The sequence below is a fragment of the Meriones unguiculatus genome, chromosome 8, assembly GCF_030254825.1.
Source record: "Meriones unguiculatus strain TT.TT164.6M chromosome 8, Bangor_MerUng_6.1, whole genome shotgun sequence".
Taxonomy (NCBI): Eukaryota; Metazoa; Chordata; class Mammalia; order Rodentia; family Muridae; genus Meriones; species Meriones unguiculatus.
This window is the reverse complement of record NC_083356.1, coordinates 17844821-17861828: the sequence shown is the minus strand read 5'-3', so window position 1 is coordinate 17861828 and position 17008 is coordinate 17844821. Positions and strand designations below refer to the sequence as shown.

Here is a 17008-nt window from a genome sequence, read left to right as displayed (position 1 = left end):
GTTGTGAGTTTCTTTGGGGGTTTATACCTCCTTTCTTTCTGCTCCTTCTGCCTCCCCCCCTCTATCACGAGTAAAATCATTTTTAAGCATTACTAAAAAGGCAGTGTGATCAAATGAAAGGAGAGCGTAAAAAGAACCCATTGTAAACCAGGTTCTCCAAGGCTTGCACACATGGCCTGCTGCAAGGGCCCATGGTTTCAATTCATTGATCACCAGCACCTGAGTCAACTGGGGGGGCCAGGAGAATGGATGGCGAGCAGGGCAGCCCTTCTGGGCAGCAGGAGGCCAACGTCAGCTGTTTGGGGAACCGAGTCAGGGGCTGAAGTCCTCTAGACTAACCAGTATGCAGTGGTGACCCTGGCTGGACATAATGTCACATACTCTAGTCCCAGCACTTGGGAGGTCGAGGCAGGAGGATTGAGGGTTTCAGGATAGCCTGAGCCACTAGGTTGGCTTGTTTCCTGGCGACTTGACACAAGTTATAGTCATCTGAGAGGCGGGAACCTCAATTAACAAAATATCTCCACGAGATGCAGCTGTAAGGCATTTTCTTAATTAGTGATGGATGGGGGAGGGCCCAGCCCATGCTGGGTGGTGCCACCCCTGGGCTGGTGATCCTGGGTTCTATAAGAAATCAGACTGAGTAAGCGATGGGGAGCAATCCAGTAAGCAGCACCCTTTCGTGCCTCTGCATCAGCTCCTGCCTCCAGGTTCCTGCCCTGTTTGAGTTCCTGTCCTGACATTCTTCAAAATGCTGGATGATATAAAATGTAGAAGCATAAACCAAATTAGCCCCTTCATCATAACGATAGTAATGCTAACTAAGCCTCAAAATACAAGGACTGGAAACATAATTCAACAGCGGAGCACTTGCCTAGCCTGTGTGAGTCCCTGGGTTTGACCTCAGTGGTGACCTGTGCACCTCCAGTTGAGGTCCCAGAGGTCTCTGACCTTTCCCAGAGGCCTGTGCCTTTGGCTCACCCTCCCTGCTCCACACCTGTGTCTCCATACTTCCTTTCTCACTGTACCATGACTGCATTTTAATTTTACTAGAGCCTTTTGGGCCTTGGTGGCCCTGAGCCTCCCATTTGGCCCTGTGACACCCGCTCTTTGCAGGGACTTTGGGAGAGCCTGTGCCTCTACAGAGTTGTCAGCAGCTAGGATGAGCCATACACCATCCTGCTTATCCCTATTGCCTGGTGGGTATCGGCTGGAGACCTTACCACCCACACCTCAGGTGTCTGGGCAGAGAATCCAGGGACTGCCAAATAGGTTGAAGCCTGGATGGACATTTGATATGTGGGTCTTTTGGGAACTGGTGGCTTTGGCACCTGCTCTCTGAGTCCCCTGGGCATTGTTTGGTAAGGCCCTCCATCCTTGGCACTGGCAGAGAGCCGAGCCTCCCAGAACGTGGGTTTAACTCAGTTCTGTTCAGGTGAGCGCAGGTGGAGTGAATGAGTCTAGCTAGTGCCAAATGTGGCCCAGCTTGGATGCTTGCGGTGGGGTGTGAAGGAGGTGGAGAGAGACCTACAGCTCACCCTTAGCCACTCGCCACATAGCAGACATTTGCCACAACACAACGACTGTGTGATCCTGCACAGTTATTGTCCCCTGCAGTGGAGTATGCTGTGTCCATGGCTGTTCTGTGAGGCTCTGTTCCCCATTTCTCTGTCTGGACTGGAGGGACCTTCAGCTGGGGGCTCAGGACAGGGAGATGACTTCCAGGCAGGCCTAGACAGACGGAAAGTTCCGGCGGGAGCTAAGGACGTGGTACAGGCTGAGTAAAAGCACTGCGCTCTCAGCTCTTTGCGGGAGGCATCTTTCACCAGAGGGAGCAGAGAGGGCGCTGGGAAAATCGGCCGGGCCAGGTGGCTGGTGACACCACAGCAGGTGTGGACTCGGATCTGGAGGCAGTGTTGGAGGAGGGACTGGTTGTGTCAGTGTGTAGGGGGCATTGGTGGAATGGGTTAGAGGAGGCCGTACCGAGATATTAAAGAGATCAGTTGAAGCTCTTATCTAGCTAAACAATGGCCTCAGGAGGTCTCCCTGCTGCTTATAGAGCAGTGGTTGTCAATCTTCCCAATGCTGTGACAGTTATGGTGACCCCCCCGCCATAACATTTTTTTTCATTGCTACTTCATAACTATAATTTTGCTACTGTTTTGATTCATAATATAAATATCTGATCTGCGACCCCAAAGGGGGTCCTGACCCACAGGTGGAGAATCGCTGGGTTAGAAGGTGAGTGGAAGCAGCTGGCCCATGAGGTGCTGTGTGAGAGGAGACAGCTAGGCTGCCTTTTATCCTTCAAGGACCATATTTTTCTGTGAGTGAGGCTGCTTTGGCCCTCCCCACTCCTGATTCCGCCTGCCCAGGGGGCCTATATGGTAAACTTGACATTTCATTGTGAACCCAGAAACATTTCTTCCTATTTAAGTCATTTTTCTGTAGTTCTAACATTTTTCTGATCACCCTGGGGGACAGAGGGGAAGAAAAAGACTGTGTTTTGGGGCTGAGGGAATTGTTGGTTTCACCCTAGCTGTGAGCTTCAGCTACACACACACACACACACACACACACACACACACACACACACACGATACCAGGCATCATGCAGTGATCAGACCTAGTTCCCAAGACAGACACATTCTGCCTGGCATGGGGGTCTCTGTCTCTGGGAAACCTGTGTGAGTAGTCAGTCCACGCTTCAAAGTAGAGAAGGCTGAGCGTGGTCCAAGGCTAGTTGCTCCAATCAACCCCTAATCTCCGGGCCGCATCCTTCCCCTTGTCTCATCAAGGCTGTATTGTTGTAATTGGGTCCTCGGTGACCGGAGACTGCTGGGTTAATGTGAGCCTTAATGGGAGGCCTCTTTTCCTTCCGGTGAAGTGGCCCGAGGTGACGCGTAGGTGACAGTCACCGTCTGTTCTGGGGAGCTTTCTCTGGCTGACATCCTTTGTCCTCCTCTTCCCCTGTCTCTTCTGTGGATGCGTCCTGGGCCTGGCGTTGTGCTGGATGCATGACCACGGTGGGGGTCTGAGACCTAGAGGCGGGGCTCAAGCTCCGTCCAGGGTAGGTAGGCACTGAGAGTGTACCCCAGGCACATCTGAAGAGGTATGATAAGAGAAGGGCACCCCTTCTCTTGTGGGGGTGTGGGCTTCAGGACCAGGCTCCCACAGGCTTTGAGGAAGGAACGGAGGTGGAGGAGAGGGCTCGGCTGGATTTGTGGGAGGCCAGTCCTTCATCAGGAATCTTTGAGGACCACCAAGAAGTGCGGGCTTCACTCCTCCAGACCTGTCCACTCTGGGCAATGATGGGGCCATATTGGGGGTGCTAGGAAGATGACTGTGTCCGAAGGGACCCAGCTCTATTTAAAATGATCGTCGACCGAAAGGCCCAGAGTGTCCCGGTGTCAGGTTTGGCCCCCGAAGACTTAGTTAGCATGGGTGTGCCTGTGCCTCATTCTTCCATCCCACTGGTTCCTTTAGATTGAGCCAGTGCAAGCTTGGCTATTGGAGTATGCAGCTGGCTGTCAGCAGGTGACCTGGAGGCGGGCCCCGCCCTCCTGACAGCATTCCTGGGATCCCAGAAGCTCCAGGGCCCTGACTTACACAGTCTCAATTGGAAGCATCTTCAGCGGTGGCTGCTGATGTTGGCCGGCGGCCTCCTTTCCATTGTACCTTATTAAAATGCACGCACTTTTATTTTTAGCATCTGAACTTATTTTATCTTGTGAAGTAGATTGGAACCTTATGACCCAGCAGAACAAGCCCATAAATCAACGGTTCAAGTCCCTGTCGCATCCGATTCCTAGGTCTTGCCAACTCAGTACAGAAACTCCCCCTTCTTAGAAATTACTGAGCTAACACACTGGAGCATGGCCTGTGTGAGAAAAACAAACCTGTGTCTCATGAACAGCTGGCCCCTTGATGGCAAAGAGGCCATGTCTCTGGCATTTGCCACACAATGTTTGAACATCATTCCCTCTTTCCCTGTGTCTGGCTCAGACACTCTCCTGGGCTTCTAGCCTCACCGCACTTCACGCTGAATGTGGCCTCATCCGTCCCGAGTGCGGTCCTCATGTTTGGTGCTGAACCTGGCTATCACAGACCAGCCTTGCACATCAAGGTCTTCCTTGATGTGTGCAACTGTCAGGGACAATCCCCCTTCCTGAGTTCCGTCCCTCAACCTTTCACTTGTCTGTGGATGTCAGCAAGGTCGCCAGCAGGCGTCAGCCCCCACTGCCCAGCCTGGTGACATTTCTCGCTCTTTACTTAGATCTTATTTAGGTCAGATCTTGACTTGTGTGAGTTGGGAGAACAGAACCTTGCTCTGCAGCCCAATTCGCTTGCTTTTCGGTACCTCTCTGAAGAAGCCCTTCGTGGATGGGAAATTAGAACGTCTACAGAATTAGAGAATTCACGGCAAACTCTTGTTTCCCTGGTGTTTCAGAGGTGTCCTGGGGTCTCTGATGCTGGCTCACGGGCCTTTGCACCCCCTTGGCTGGGAGCAGAGATGGGGGAGATGGACAATAGGATCTTTGTCCCCTCCATTCTTCTGAGGCTCCCTAGAGCGCTCTGTCTTTGAGCAGATCTGTGCAGGGCACTGCTGGGTGCCAGTCTGCGGAGGGCTGGTTAAGTGGCCCAAATGGAGGTAGCTTTGCCTCTGGCTTCAAATTCTTCTTTTGATGTGTGGCAAGGTGTGGCATGGCCCCCTTTTTTTTTATTTTTTAAATTTTTTTATTTTGTGAGATTTTTTTTTTTTTTTGCTTTGATCCTGTTTCAGAGTGAGTTTGCTGAGATTTCCCTGCCATGATCCTTTGTTCTCTGTGAAAACCAAGAAGTGCGTATATGGTACAGAAGGCCCCCGTGGACAGCTTGATGCGGCTGCTCTGTGGATGTCAGTAAATGGAGTCACCATCGCCCTGGTTCCCAGAGCCTGCAGGCGTCCCCACCCCCAACCCCTTTTGGCTTTTGTGTCCTAGCAGAACCTTCCTTCCACTGTGAGGGTCTTGCACCCCACTTCTCCAGGAGATGCGCTATCACCCTGTCTCGGAATGAGAAGCTGAGGGTAGCTGCATGTACCTGCATTTTCCCTCCACCTAGAGGGAGGCTCGTTCTTCAACCAAAATGCTTTCAAAGCCATGTTTTCCTAATAGTGTCAAAAGGAAACAAAAAAGGCTGCCCAGGAATCTTTTTTTTTTTTTCCTCTTAAGAGTCTGGGTATAAATAAATAAATAAATGGGGCCATACAAAGAAAAGGATAAAAAAATAAAATCAAAGCTGTGAGCAGTGCGCTTGGCCTGAGGTATAAATAGCTGCCTCTTAAGAGGCTCCTGGTGATGGCTGGGTGAGCCTCTGAAGCCATCTCCTTCCTCCTGTGACTGTACATCAGGGGAGGCGGTTATCTTTCTCTCTCTTTCTCTCTAAATTGTTTTCTTTTTAAAGCTTTAATTTAAAAAAAAAAAAAATAGAGACAGCATCTTCCATAGCCCAGGCTGGCCTAAAACTCATTATGTGGCTGAATGACCTTCAGCTGATTTTTCTGCCTCCGCTTTCTCCATGCCAGGATTGAAGGTCAGCGTCCCTGAGTCTAGCTTTTTAAGTCTTGCCAAACCTTTGGAGTGGACGAGGCTTGCCTCAAGTCAGACTCTCTGCTCTCTTCCTTTTCTGGTCTCCCCTCCCTCTTCCCTGGCCTTCAACTCCATCCCTCTCTGTCCCCCATCTCTCTTTCTTTCCTGGCTTCCTCCTCTTGGTCCTCAGCTGGTATGTCTGTAAAACTCACTCTCCACAGGCCCTGGAGATCTGGTGCAGTAAGGGGGCCCCTTGGCCAGGAGGACCACGTTGATAACCACTCTTTCACGTCTGGCCGCTGGGTTGCATGTGGACAGGGCATTCAGAGCAGAACCCAGGATGCTTGGGAAAGAGCAGGCTCCGATGAGTCAGTGTCATCACAAAGCCAATCCCAGGACTGGGACTGGGCTCAGCCAGCAGCTTCTCACATCTTTGAAGTGTGTGTCCTCCTGGCATCGGAGCCATAACTTTAAAAATCTCAGCATTCCTGAGATTCACTGAACCCCACTAGCCTGCTGGGCTGGTTGCTGGTGGGGTGGAAGATGCAGGCTCTTCAGAAACCGTCCTCCCAAGACTGGTGGGTCCTCCGAAGCTGGGAACTGTTCAATGCGGAGTCAGATGCCTGAAGGATCCAGGCTAGGGCCACGGACCCCTCAACCCTTGGTGTCTATGGGCCCCTGGGCTGGGTCCCACCCACCACGTGCTGTTCTGTCGTCTCCAGAGCTGTTCCTGAGGCTGGCCTTCTTTCAAGACCAGTTCCTTAGATGCCTCCTCCTTCAGGGAGTCTGCCATGGTTCTCACCATATGAAGGACCGCCTCCTCGTTCTTTCATGGCAGTGGCTCTCCTGAACCTCCCCAGGTAGCCACCATCAGTCACAGCAGTGGCCCCCACACCCCCAAGAGCTTACACTATATATATATATCTAGTCGGATGTTGTGTGCCCCAGACCTCCCATCCCTCTGAAGACCTCTGTGAGCAGGGACTCCTCCCCCCTGTGCCACAGTGGGGAAAATGAGGCTTAGTGAGGTGCAGGGGTCTCTCCCCTGAGGCCACAAGTGTGTAGCAGAGTAAGGTTTGAGCTGGACGTGGAGGCTTTGGCCCAAGGTCTCAGTGTTCTCCCTGGGCTCTGAGTCTGTGTTTCCCCAAGGCCTTGAACAGGAAGGCCCACCCCGAGGAAGAGCCTGTGGATCGCAGCCTGGCAGGCTCTGCGTGTGTGCTTCTTGTTTATTAAGGTCACACAGTCCCTGGCCCTGTTTAGTGCTGTGTTTGATGTTCAAGGGCGGTGTGCAAATTCCTGTCTCATGTGACCTAGTTTCTGTGCTTTGATAGTGGCATTCCTCTGCACCCCTCTACCCTCTGAGATTTTGGAATCCGGTTCAAAGTCCCACCCTGTCCTCTCCCAGCCCTGGGCTTCATGCCCCATGCCTAGGTAGGGGGTTGATGCTTTGTTATTATTGTTGTTGCTGTTCTAAATTTCATCTGTGATTGTGGTTCATGCGCGTGCAGGTACGTGTGTGTGCACGTGGAGGTCAGGCATCACCCTTTGAGCCGTCCATCTTGCTTTTTGAGAGATGGTCTCTCACTGGGACTGGGGCTGGTAGATTGGGCTGGGCTGGCTGTCCAGTGAGCTCAAAGGAGCACCTGTCTCTGCCTCTCAGGTACTGGTATTACAGGGGCCATTCATGCCTGGCTTTTTTTTTTTTTTTTTTTTTTGGTGACAGGTTTCTCTGTGTAGTGCTGGGTGTTTTGGAACTCTCTCTCTGTATCTGTAGACCAGGCTGGCCTCAAGCTCAGAGATCCTCCAGCCTCTGCTTCCTGAATGCTGGGATTAAAGGGGCACACCACCGCTGCCAGCTGTGCCTGGCTTTTTAATGTGGGTTTGGAGGTTGGACTTGGAAGCTCATGGTTGCTTGGCAGACACCTTCTCCACCGAGCTATTTCCCCCGCCCCGTGCTCCACCATCTTTCTGAGAGGAATGGTGGGTGACTCCTTATTGTGATTGTCCTGTGTGGCTCAAGGAAGTTTCCCTGGATGACCTCATTGTCCACTGGAACTGTCTTCTCTTCTTCTTTGACGGTCAACCTAATCTCTGCCCCTGGCCCTGGGTGTAGGGGAACCCATGTGCTTTTCTCTGAGATGTTAGCTGGGTAGGATTCGGGGAACTGTGGTCACTGGGCTGCTGTGGAGTTGAATTTCCCTGGAGGGTTGTCTTTTCTCCCTCTTTCTGAGCCTCTCCATCTCATGTATGAAGTGCAAGCATTTGCTGGAATTTGGTCTGTCCTCCAAACTAGCCTGGTGCCTCAGGATGGATCTGTGTGTGTCTTTGGGAGGTGGAGTAAAGGGAGTCCACAACCCCTTGGTGGTCCCTGACTCATGAAGAGGTTTGATGTTTGCCTGCTTCCCCGACAGACTCGTGGTGAGGACTGGGGGATTAGGAAATGATCAGTAGGGGCTGGAGGGATGGCTTAGAGATTAAGAGCATTTTCATGACTGAGTCATTTTTATGGATCCCCATGGATGTGGCCAGTACTCCCACTTTTTTTTTTTTTTTAATCTTTGAACATTTGTGCTATTTTCACCTCTTGGCTGATGTGAATACCGTGGCTTCGAACATAGGTTTACGAGGGTCTTCTTTTCAAAAAAAGCTGAACGTGAGGATCTTTGCTGATGTTAGAGTCAGTGTCTGTCCTTTGCAGGCAGAAGGTGGGTCATCCCCAGAACTGGATTCTCAGCCATGTCCCAAGAGCCCGTTGGTGTGTCCTGCTCCAAGCTGGGGACTGGTGTTCTTCAGTCTGCCTGGTGACCAAAGAGAACAAACAGGACATGACACTTGAGTAGGGTCAGAGGGTTATCAGCACTGGCTTAGGGTCTCCCAGCCAGCAGGGCAAGGGGCACCTGCTCTAAAGCCTTTGTGCCACACGTGATGCTTTCCCCACCACCTGCTGTTGTGGGTGCCGAGTGATATAAAGTGTTAAAGCTTTGAGGGGACTGGTATCTCGGGCAGATTTTGGAGGGGCATCTCTAAGTTCCACCGAGGAAGGATAGCATGGCAGGACACCTGCCCCTGGAGATTGCCTCAGGCAGGATGTGTGGTCAGCGCCTCTCACCCACGGCTGTAAAAAGAGGCAGGTGCTGGCCTGGATCTGTCTCTGTCACCTCTGGATCTTGGGGACTGGAGTCTGGAGTCTCAGGTCCAGGGGTACAACAGCTACCATTTCTGGCTCCGGGGCTCCAGAGCTTGCTGTAGACAGGAAGAAGCCAAGCCCTGGATCTAGACAGTTGTCCTCATACTTCCTCTTCCCCTCCATACATCAGTGCTGTGGCCAAAGGGCCATCGGGGTCTCCGGGGAGATGATGGATCCAATGTGGTACCATAGGACTGGGGTGCACACTGTCTAAACCCCACAACTGCCTTCCCTCCCCCATGCCCAGACTACTGCTTATGCCCAGCTTGCAGTCTCTGGGCCCACCTGCAGCCAGCATGGCTTACTTAGAGTCTGTTCCCCCCCACACCCCTTTGGCCTCTGTCCCCATCCTGTTACCCTCTATAGAGATTTAAGATCTAAGACCTCTATAGGAGGTCTTAGAAGGAAGCGTGTTCTTCCAGGGGCCAGGAGAGAGATTTAGTGACTTATCACACATGTGTGCACTTGCAGAATTTGTGGAGCCTGTGGGGAGAAAGAGGGCCATGGGCCACGCCTGTGTTGGGTTCAGGACATCGTCCAATCAGATTTCTGTACCAGGTTAAGCGCCAGCAACTGAGGGCTGGTTGTCATGACTCTGTGTAGTCCTCGTGGGAAGTGAGGTGAGAGGGGACATCCAGGCTGGCTTCGTATGATGCCCATTAGGAGGTTAAATGCTCCCAGGGCCAAGGTCTGGAAGGGTTGTGCCCAGCTAGAAGGAGGCGTATGTCCAGGCTGGGCTGGCCTCTGGTCTATGACTCTATTAAGAATACATGCAAGGACAGTGCAAAATGGAGGCGTTCACTAGAGCCGGGCGGCGGCGGTGCACACCTTTAATCCCAGCACTCGGGAGGTGGAGGCAGGCGAGTTCGAGCCCAGCCTGGTCTACAGAGTGAGTTCTGGGATAGCCAAGGCTACACAGAGAAACCTTGTCTCAAAAAGCAAAAAACAAACACCTCCCCCCTCCCCACATGAACAACAACAAAAGAGAGTTCATTACACCTTCCTCAGACTAATGTCCCAGAGGATGTGGCACACTTTAAATTCTGAACACCCAAGTTGGAAAGGTAGGCCTGTTCACACCTCAAGTCTATAACCCCAGATACAGCTCTGCCAGAGAGAGGAGCCATTTCCGCCTATCTTCTCTGCCCTTGCTGCCGCCAAGCAGCCTCAGGCGGGTCTGAAAATCATTAGAAGCAACCGAAGCTTCCATGTCTGTATGGGCAGACTGGTCATCCTTGAAAGGAATCAAGAACTTGCTTAATGCCAGGCAAGATGGCTGGCGTTCTGTACTGCGAGCAGCTTCCCCGGCTTCTCTGGGCTTCCCACCATGAAGGGATATCCGTGTAAGCAACCCTGGGAGCATGGGCCTCTTCCCTTGGGCTCCCTGTATACTGACCCTGTCTCTCTCTTCTCAACAGTGACTGACTTGCAAGAAGAAGGCAAGAGCGCCATCAATTCTCCTATGGCCCCAGCTTTGGTGGACATCCACCCTGAAGACACCCAGCTAGGTACAGTGTCCCCCCCTTGGCATCCTTTGGCGTCCAGCCCTGGTGGGGGACCCCACATGGGTGGGTGGTGTGTGAGAACCGGAGTCTTATTCAGAGACCTCAAGGGAGACGCAGGCTTCTGCCCCTGCCTTCAAGGGCAATTCCTTCGGCATCCTGGTGTAGATGGCTGACTAGCATTGAGAACATGGCTGGCTATGGTTACAGTTCCAGGAGTTGGCTAAATAGGGCTGGGCAAGCAGTGGAGGAGAAGGAGGAAGACTTGGCTTGGTTACTGAGCTGAGGGCTGGATGGTGTAACCCTAGGAGCTCCGGGTACAAGGACCAGCTTAAGTTAGCTGATAGCTGGCCTACAGGATGAGGGAAAATGAGGCCTAGAGTATTGGCTCAGGGTGTGGGACAGCATGAGCCCCTAGAGGAGGAGGCTGGGGACAGCTACCCCTGGAGGACAAATCTCCCAGGGATGAGCATCTCAAAGCATGAAGAAATTCAGAAACTAGGGCACCTCCCAGACACCCCATATATCACCATGGCTGCCCTGAAGAGCCATGCTGGGCCTGTAGCTGGCTGTGTGGGAACTGTGGGTGGGGAAGGACCCCAACTCATGGCAGATCGATGACAGGGTGGCAGCCAAGGTGCTCTTTCCTGGCTTTGTGTTTCGGCAGCAAGTTAATGTGGAAGGCAGGTATGGAACAGTGCTTATTTCCAAAGCCTGGTTCAGAGGAAGGTCCCTGTCTACCCAGATTTTCCATGACAAAGTCGTCAGGGAGGAAGCAGGTGTGGCCTAGCCCAGAAATGACCTGGTACCAAGACCACTGCTCAGTGACGCCTCTCCTCACGGAAGGGCATGCCTGCTACTGCTGCTGCAACTGACTGTAGCAGCAGGTGCTTCCGGGCTATTCTCCGCCTGGGAAGCTGGACTTGTCCCCAGATCCCTGCTGTGGTCAGCACACCCATGGCACACTGGCTTCAGTGGGACATGGTCCTTTCTGTTCTGGCTCCCATGTCTTCACTCCTTCCCCCACCTTTCTGTCCCATTTTCCCCATGAACTGCACTGGCCTTTTGTCTGTCAGAGCCAGGCTAGAACTTTGAGGGGAAACCCACAGGGGAGATGGGTAAAATGCCATCCTTTTGTCTGTCTTCGCTATTTCTAAGACTGTGGTGCACATATTGTTTTGTATATGATACTGCCTGCCCATCTGTTTCCTGACATGCTCCGTTGGCTGCACACAGCCTCCTGTGGACCAGTGAACGGAGACCCAGGAACTACGGGTGCTCAAAGTTCTCTTCAGGCCTCTAGTTCTGGCAGGGCACTTCCAAGGCCACTGTGGGTGCCACGCTCTGTCTTTTCTTCACTTGTGGCAGTGTTGCTTAGACTTGCTGCTAGAGCTCTTGGAGTCCAAGACTCAGGGGACAGAGTCTGGCTTCATCTCCTCCTGCTGCCCTGTATGATTGATTTCTGATCTTGGTGTGTAGCTGACAAGGCCCTGTGACATGTTCTCATGGAGAACATGACGGACTCTGCTTTTCCACCAGCTTCCTGCCCCATGGGAGTGATCAGGAAATCCTCCACCCCTGGCATTTCTATCAGTCTTCCCCCCTCACCCTCATTCACTCTGATCTTTTCCATCTTTGGCAGAAGAGAATGAGGAGCGTACCATGATTGATCCCACCTCCAGAGAAGACCCCAAGTTCAAGGAGCTGGTCAAGGTGAGGTATTATAGTGTGATGGGGCTTGAACATCCATGCTGGTCCCAGGCCTTCTTCCGGGGCTTAGGGCTCCTGTGGACACAAGGAGGACCTGAGCTTCCAGGCTCCTGAAATGGCCATTGAGTCTACATTAGAAAGAGGTGTTGAGGGGTGGAGTGTGGGCTGGAGAATGGGAGAGAACATGGGTCCTCTGGGTGCTCCCATGTGCTAGGGCAGCCCAGGGCCTTTCTGGGGCTGTCACATGGTGCTCACAAGGGTCTGTTTTGAGCCAATACACCCTGCCTACAGGCCTGGTCGTCTGTAGCTTCATGGGGTGTAGATTCAAGTTGTTTGGGGGAGCAGGTTGTTGTCTCTCTCTACCACCTACTATGGCGTCATCTGAAGAGGGTCCCTGGTGTCCTAGTTAGCTTTAATTGTCAACTTGACACAGACTTGGAGTCACCCAAAAAGGAAATCACAGTTGGAGGATTTCCCAAATCAGAGTGGCCAATGGGCATGAGGGTGGGCCGCTGTCTTGATTGTTAAGTTTGATACAGGAGGGCCAAGCCCACTGTGGGTGGAACCATTCCTTTGGCAGTCAGTCCTAGCTATGTATGAGCCCATGGGTGATCCTCCATGGTTTTTGCTTCAAGCTCCTTCATGAGTTCCTGCCCCGACTTCCCTTAGAGATGGACCGACCTGGAAGTGTCCATCAGTAAACCCTCTCCTCCCCTAAACTGCTTTTGTTCAGAATGTTTTAACACAGCGACAGAATGAGACTAAAACGCTCCGGGACTGATGTGTGGTAATGTGAAAACCAGCCAGGTGGGAAAGCAGAAGGCTTTGTTCTCAAAGGTCACAGTAACAGCCGGGTGGGGCTGTGGCTCAGCGGCTGCCAGGGACATCTGCCTGCTCTTCTCTAGAATGTAGCCGAGGCTTTGATTGCCCAGCTCTAAGCCACAGTAGGGTTCCTGAAGGACCCCCACCCGAGACAGAGGCAGGCAGATGGTGTCCTACCTCAGAGACCCGGAGTTGGCTTGGGTGACATAGGCGCTTTGAAATGCAGAGTGTGACAGTGTCCTGAAATAGATGCCTCTCTATTGGCCATTCCACCTTCACTGCAGCAGGGAACCTTATACTCACCCCCCCACCCCCCCATGTGACTGAGCTTTCATAAGGACCAAGGAATCGGGGCTGCTTGCTGTGCCCTTGGAGAAACATGAGCTGAAAATGTCTGTATGGAGGGGTGATTCTTTTTTTTTTTTTTTTTTTTTAAGACAGGGTCTCACTATGTATGGGGAGATGGGGTTTATTTAGTTTGCAGTTCTGAGTTACAGTCCAATGCTGTGGGTGTGTTAAGTTGGCAGAAACTTGAAGCAGCTGGTCACACCCACAGTAAGAGCAGAGAAAATGCATGCATGCATGCTCACTTGCCTGTCTGATAGGTTCAACAGCTTTCTCCGCTTTTATCCTGTTTGGGACCCACCCCCTAGGTCTAGGGGTTGGTGCCGCCCACAGTGGGCTTGGTCTTCCCACAGAGATTAACTTAATCAAGACAGTCCCTCAATAGACAAGCCCACAGGCCAGCCCAGCGTAGAGACTCCTCTCAGTTGGTTCTAGATTGTGTCAAGTTGACGAGATTAGCCGTTACACTGGGCAGGAGTGGTACACATACTTCTTTAATCCCCAGCACTTGGGAGGCAGAGGCAGGCAGATCTCTGTGAACCTGAGGGCAGCCTGGTCTACAGACGGAGTTCCAAGACAGCCAGAGACTACACAGAGAAACCCTGTCTCAAACAAAACCAAAAGCCAACCCAACCAACACCTACCCCCTGCAGAATCAACCAAACAAACCAAAAACTGGAAAAACAACAACAACACATTAATCATTGCAACTGGGCAGAGGGGCCTGGGCTGCCGATAGAGGTGTCAAGGAAGGGGGAAGCAAAGGATGATAGCTACGTGCCAACGTCTGTGGGAGCTTCTAGTTGGAGAAGGCAGGGAAGCAGGGTCCTTTCAGAGCCTCCGAAGGGGTCAGCTCTCCTCTCCTGACGTTGGACCTCAGCTCAGTAACACCGGTTCAGGGCTTCCGGCCTCCAGCATGCATCCCAGGATGCATGGGATGGTTGAAAGCCACCGGAGTCGTGGAAGTCTCTAGAGCAGCCACAGGAAGCAAATCTCCTCCACTGTAGCTCACCATCCACATGGGCCAGCAAGGGTGGCAACAGGGGCCGAGTCCCTGAGATGCCCTTGTTCCGCAACTGTCCCTGCAGCTGAACTTGCCGAGAGAGCAGACTTTGGGCACCCCAGCTTGAGATCTCGTCTCACAGCAGGCTGGCCTTGGCCTACCGCTTTCCCATACTAGTGTAAACACCACGCACAGGGGCGCAGTCCTGGAAACTTGGGGGGGCTCGTCGGCTACTGTTATGGCTTTGTGGAGGGGTGTTCAAAGTGTCAACCTTCTCAGGGAGGGAGGGAGATCCCATGGCTCCCACGAGCTAGCCCTGTTGGTCAGGTGTACCGGGAAGCCGTGGTGTGCTTAGAGCCTGCTCCTGTGGAGGAAGGACTGTGGGTATTTTTCTTCTCCATCCTGACAATAGCTGGCCTGAATATCACACTTGTGCTATGAGTGTGGGGTGGCCAGCCTCCCAGATGCTGCTAGGACTGGACTCAGTGCCTGGCCTGTCCCCAGGGTCACCACAGGACTAGGTCCCTTGGGTCTGCTCTGCTCAGACCCTCCACTCTCATTCCTTGCCTCCACCCTCCATCCCTCTGCTCCACACACTCTGTGGGTTTGTTGCCGCTATGCTGAGCAGGGACCCTCTGGATATGAGGTTAGAGGGGACAGTTTCCTCTGAGACCTACTGGCAATCTCAGGGGTCCCAGGTTACCTCAGGGTTGCTAATTCACCAGAAGGATATCAGGATCCACCGGGAGCTACTGTCCTAGTGGTCACAGTTGGTGACAGACACCATTTTCTGGGAGAGGCACACTTGGGCACTGGGATCAGGATCTAGGGAATGTTGTGGGAGAAGGGGTTGGGGCCAAGTGATTGCTCCTGACTGCAGGTGGTTCTAGAGCCTCAGTGCTCGGAGTCACCGTGTGGGTCTCAGAGTTTCAGAACATCATCCGTGTTGCAGATCAGTGGCCCAGCTTCTAGAGGTCACCTGTGAAGGTGCTGCCTAGAGACAGGTTTTGTTTTATGGTTTTGCTATCTCCCAGAGCTGAGGATGGCATCCAGGACTTTCCTCCATTGCTGAACCATACCCATGCTCACCCCCACCCCCCAAGCAGGCTATGTTGGCCTGAGCAAGCCAGAGGACAGTTGGGTCTGGCTGACATCCTGTCCTGCTAGACATGGTCACCATGGCTGTCTGTCCTTCACTGCCTTTCCCAGTCTTTGGGATCAGGGCTGAGTTTCTGAGGAAGCCTGGCTGGCCTTGTTCCTCCCTCTCCTGCTCTCTGCCCTCTGTGTTTTCCCTCTGCTGTCTTGGTGGCCTTCTCTGTTGCCTACTACTTTAGGATTGTCATCTTTGCAGTGTTGTGAGCTGCCCTCTGCCTTTTGTCTGAAGTCCTTGGCTCTGGCTGGTCAGGCACTGGGAGTGAGGCTGACTATTAAAAACTATTTTGAGCATCTTGTCGTGCTTACTGGGTCATTAAGGGATGAAGGTCTCATCCCAGCTCAGAGGAAAGTGGAGCGCCTTGACCCCTGGCCATTCATTATCTGATGATGGGCATGGAGAGGTACCAGGTCTGGTGGGGACTGTACATTGGCCAGCTGGGCATCACCTTAGAAATGGGCCTGCATTCTGTAGGCCTAGGAGCCTCAAACACTCACCCTGGTGTCTGCTGCTGGCATTTCTTCCTGCAGCCATTTCCTCTGGAATCAACCTGGATTCCCTGTTAGTGTGTTGGAGGCCAAAGTGTCCTGTGCTTTTGTTAGGGAGAGGCCTCCATGTTCAGTGTCCAACAAGGAGGCCCACCTTGTCCCCAGGACCTGGCACAGAGCTCTGAAGCCCTCGGAGTTTCCTGTGTGAGATGTCCTCTGCCACACACACTCTTGGCCACACCCAGGTCACTGCTAATGAGGGCATTTGGTGAGCTCCTTATTAGCTTCCAATGGAGGTTGATCCTAAGAAGACCCATACATGCACGGTCAAGGGTTTGGCCCTGTTGATTTCTGGGAGGGGAGGGGTCTGGAAGGTGGTTCTTTTTTCTGATGGCCAATGACTGAGGCCACGACCTGGGATGTTCTACCCTGGCCAGTGACTGTCACAGCACATTGACTGCCAGACACCTGAGGTCAGAGCACTGATGTTGGAGCACCAGTTTGTGGGGAAGAAACCCCCCTCAAACCTACACAGCCCTTCCTTTTAAGCACGACAGCCAGAAGCAGCAAGACATCTCATGCAGGGGATGGGGTGCTTCTTCCTCATCTTCACATCTCATTGTTCAGTTGCTGGGCAAGGCTTAGCCTTGTCCTGGAGCTGTTCCCCACTCCTCTCTCATGCCCGGGTCAAGGGGAGGTATTCTTCCATGCTCAGGCCTCACTGGCTCCCACTCCATTCAGTAAGGTGTGTCTCCATCCCCTGGAGGACAACACAGCCCTGGACTCTGTTTGGTAGTGATTAAAACGTTACTATCATGGCCCTGGGGAAGACAGACCGCAGACCCAATTACAATTCAAGAGGGACTAAGGGGGGAAAGTAATTTTTTATTCTAGTTGGAGCAAGCTCCTAGAGCTAGCCATGATCGAGTACCGTGTAAGGACATAATTAATATATGTCCTCCTTATTCGCCCGCAGGACCTGGGGCTGGCAGATGAGCGAGTCCCTAAAAATAATGGCTGATGCTATCTTTAAAAGCTCTTTTGTGAAATGGAAGATTAAGAAGGATGACCGGGAGCAGAACGACGGGGTGATGGGTGATGTCCCCAAGTCAACTGCTCCTCCTGGGGGGTGGTGTTGAGACAGGAGAGGATTTTTGCTTCCTAGACCTGAGAGCCTGGCCCATCGTGGAGACTTTGTTTTTTGAGCTTTTGTCCTTTTGTTCTTGCC

General features: G+C 52.6%; 1 protein-coding gene across 2 annotated transcripts in view; it reads left to right on the top strand.

Moving 5' to 3' along the window:
- Window positions 1-17008, top strand: part of Parvb (parvin beta) — an 85092-nt gene that overhangs the window by 30394 nt on the left and 37690 nt on the right. For both annotated transcript variants that reach the window (XM_021630852.2, XM_060388915.1), the window contains exons 2-3: window positions 10176-10265; window positions 11902-11972. In XM_021630852.2, the coding sequence (XP_021486527.1) occupies window positions 10176-10265; window positions 11902-11972 (161 nt within the window). The remainder of the gene's footprint in view (window positions 1-10175; window positions 10266-11901; window positions 11973-17008) is intronic.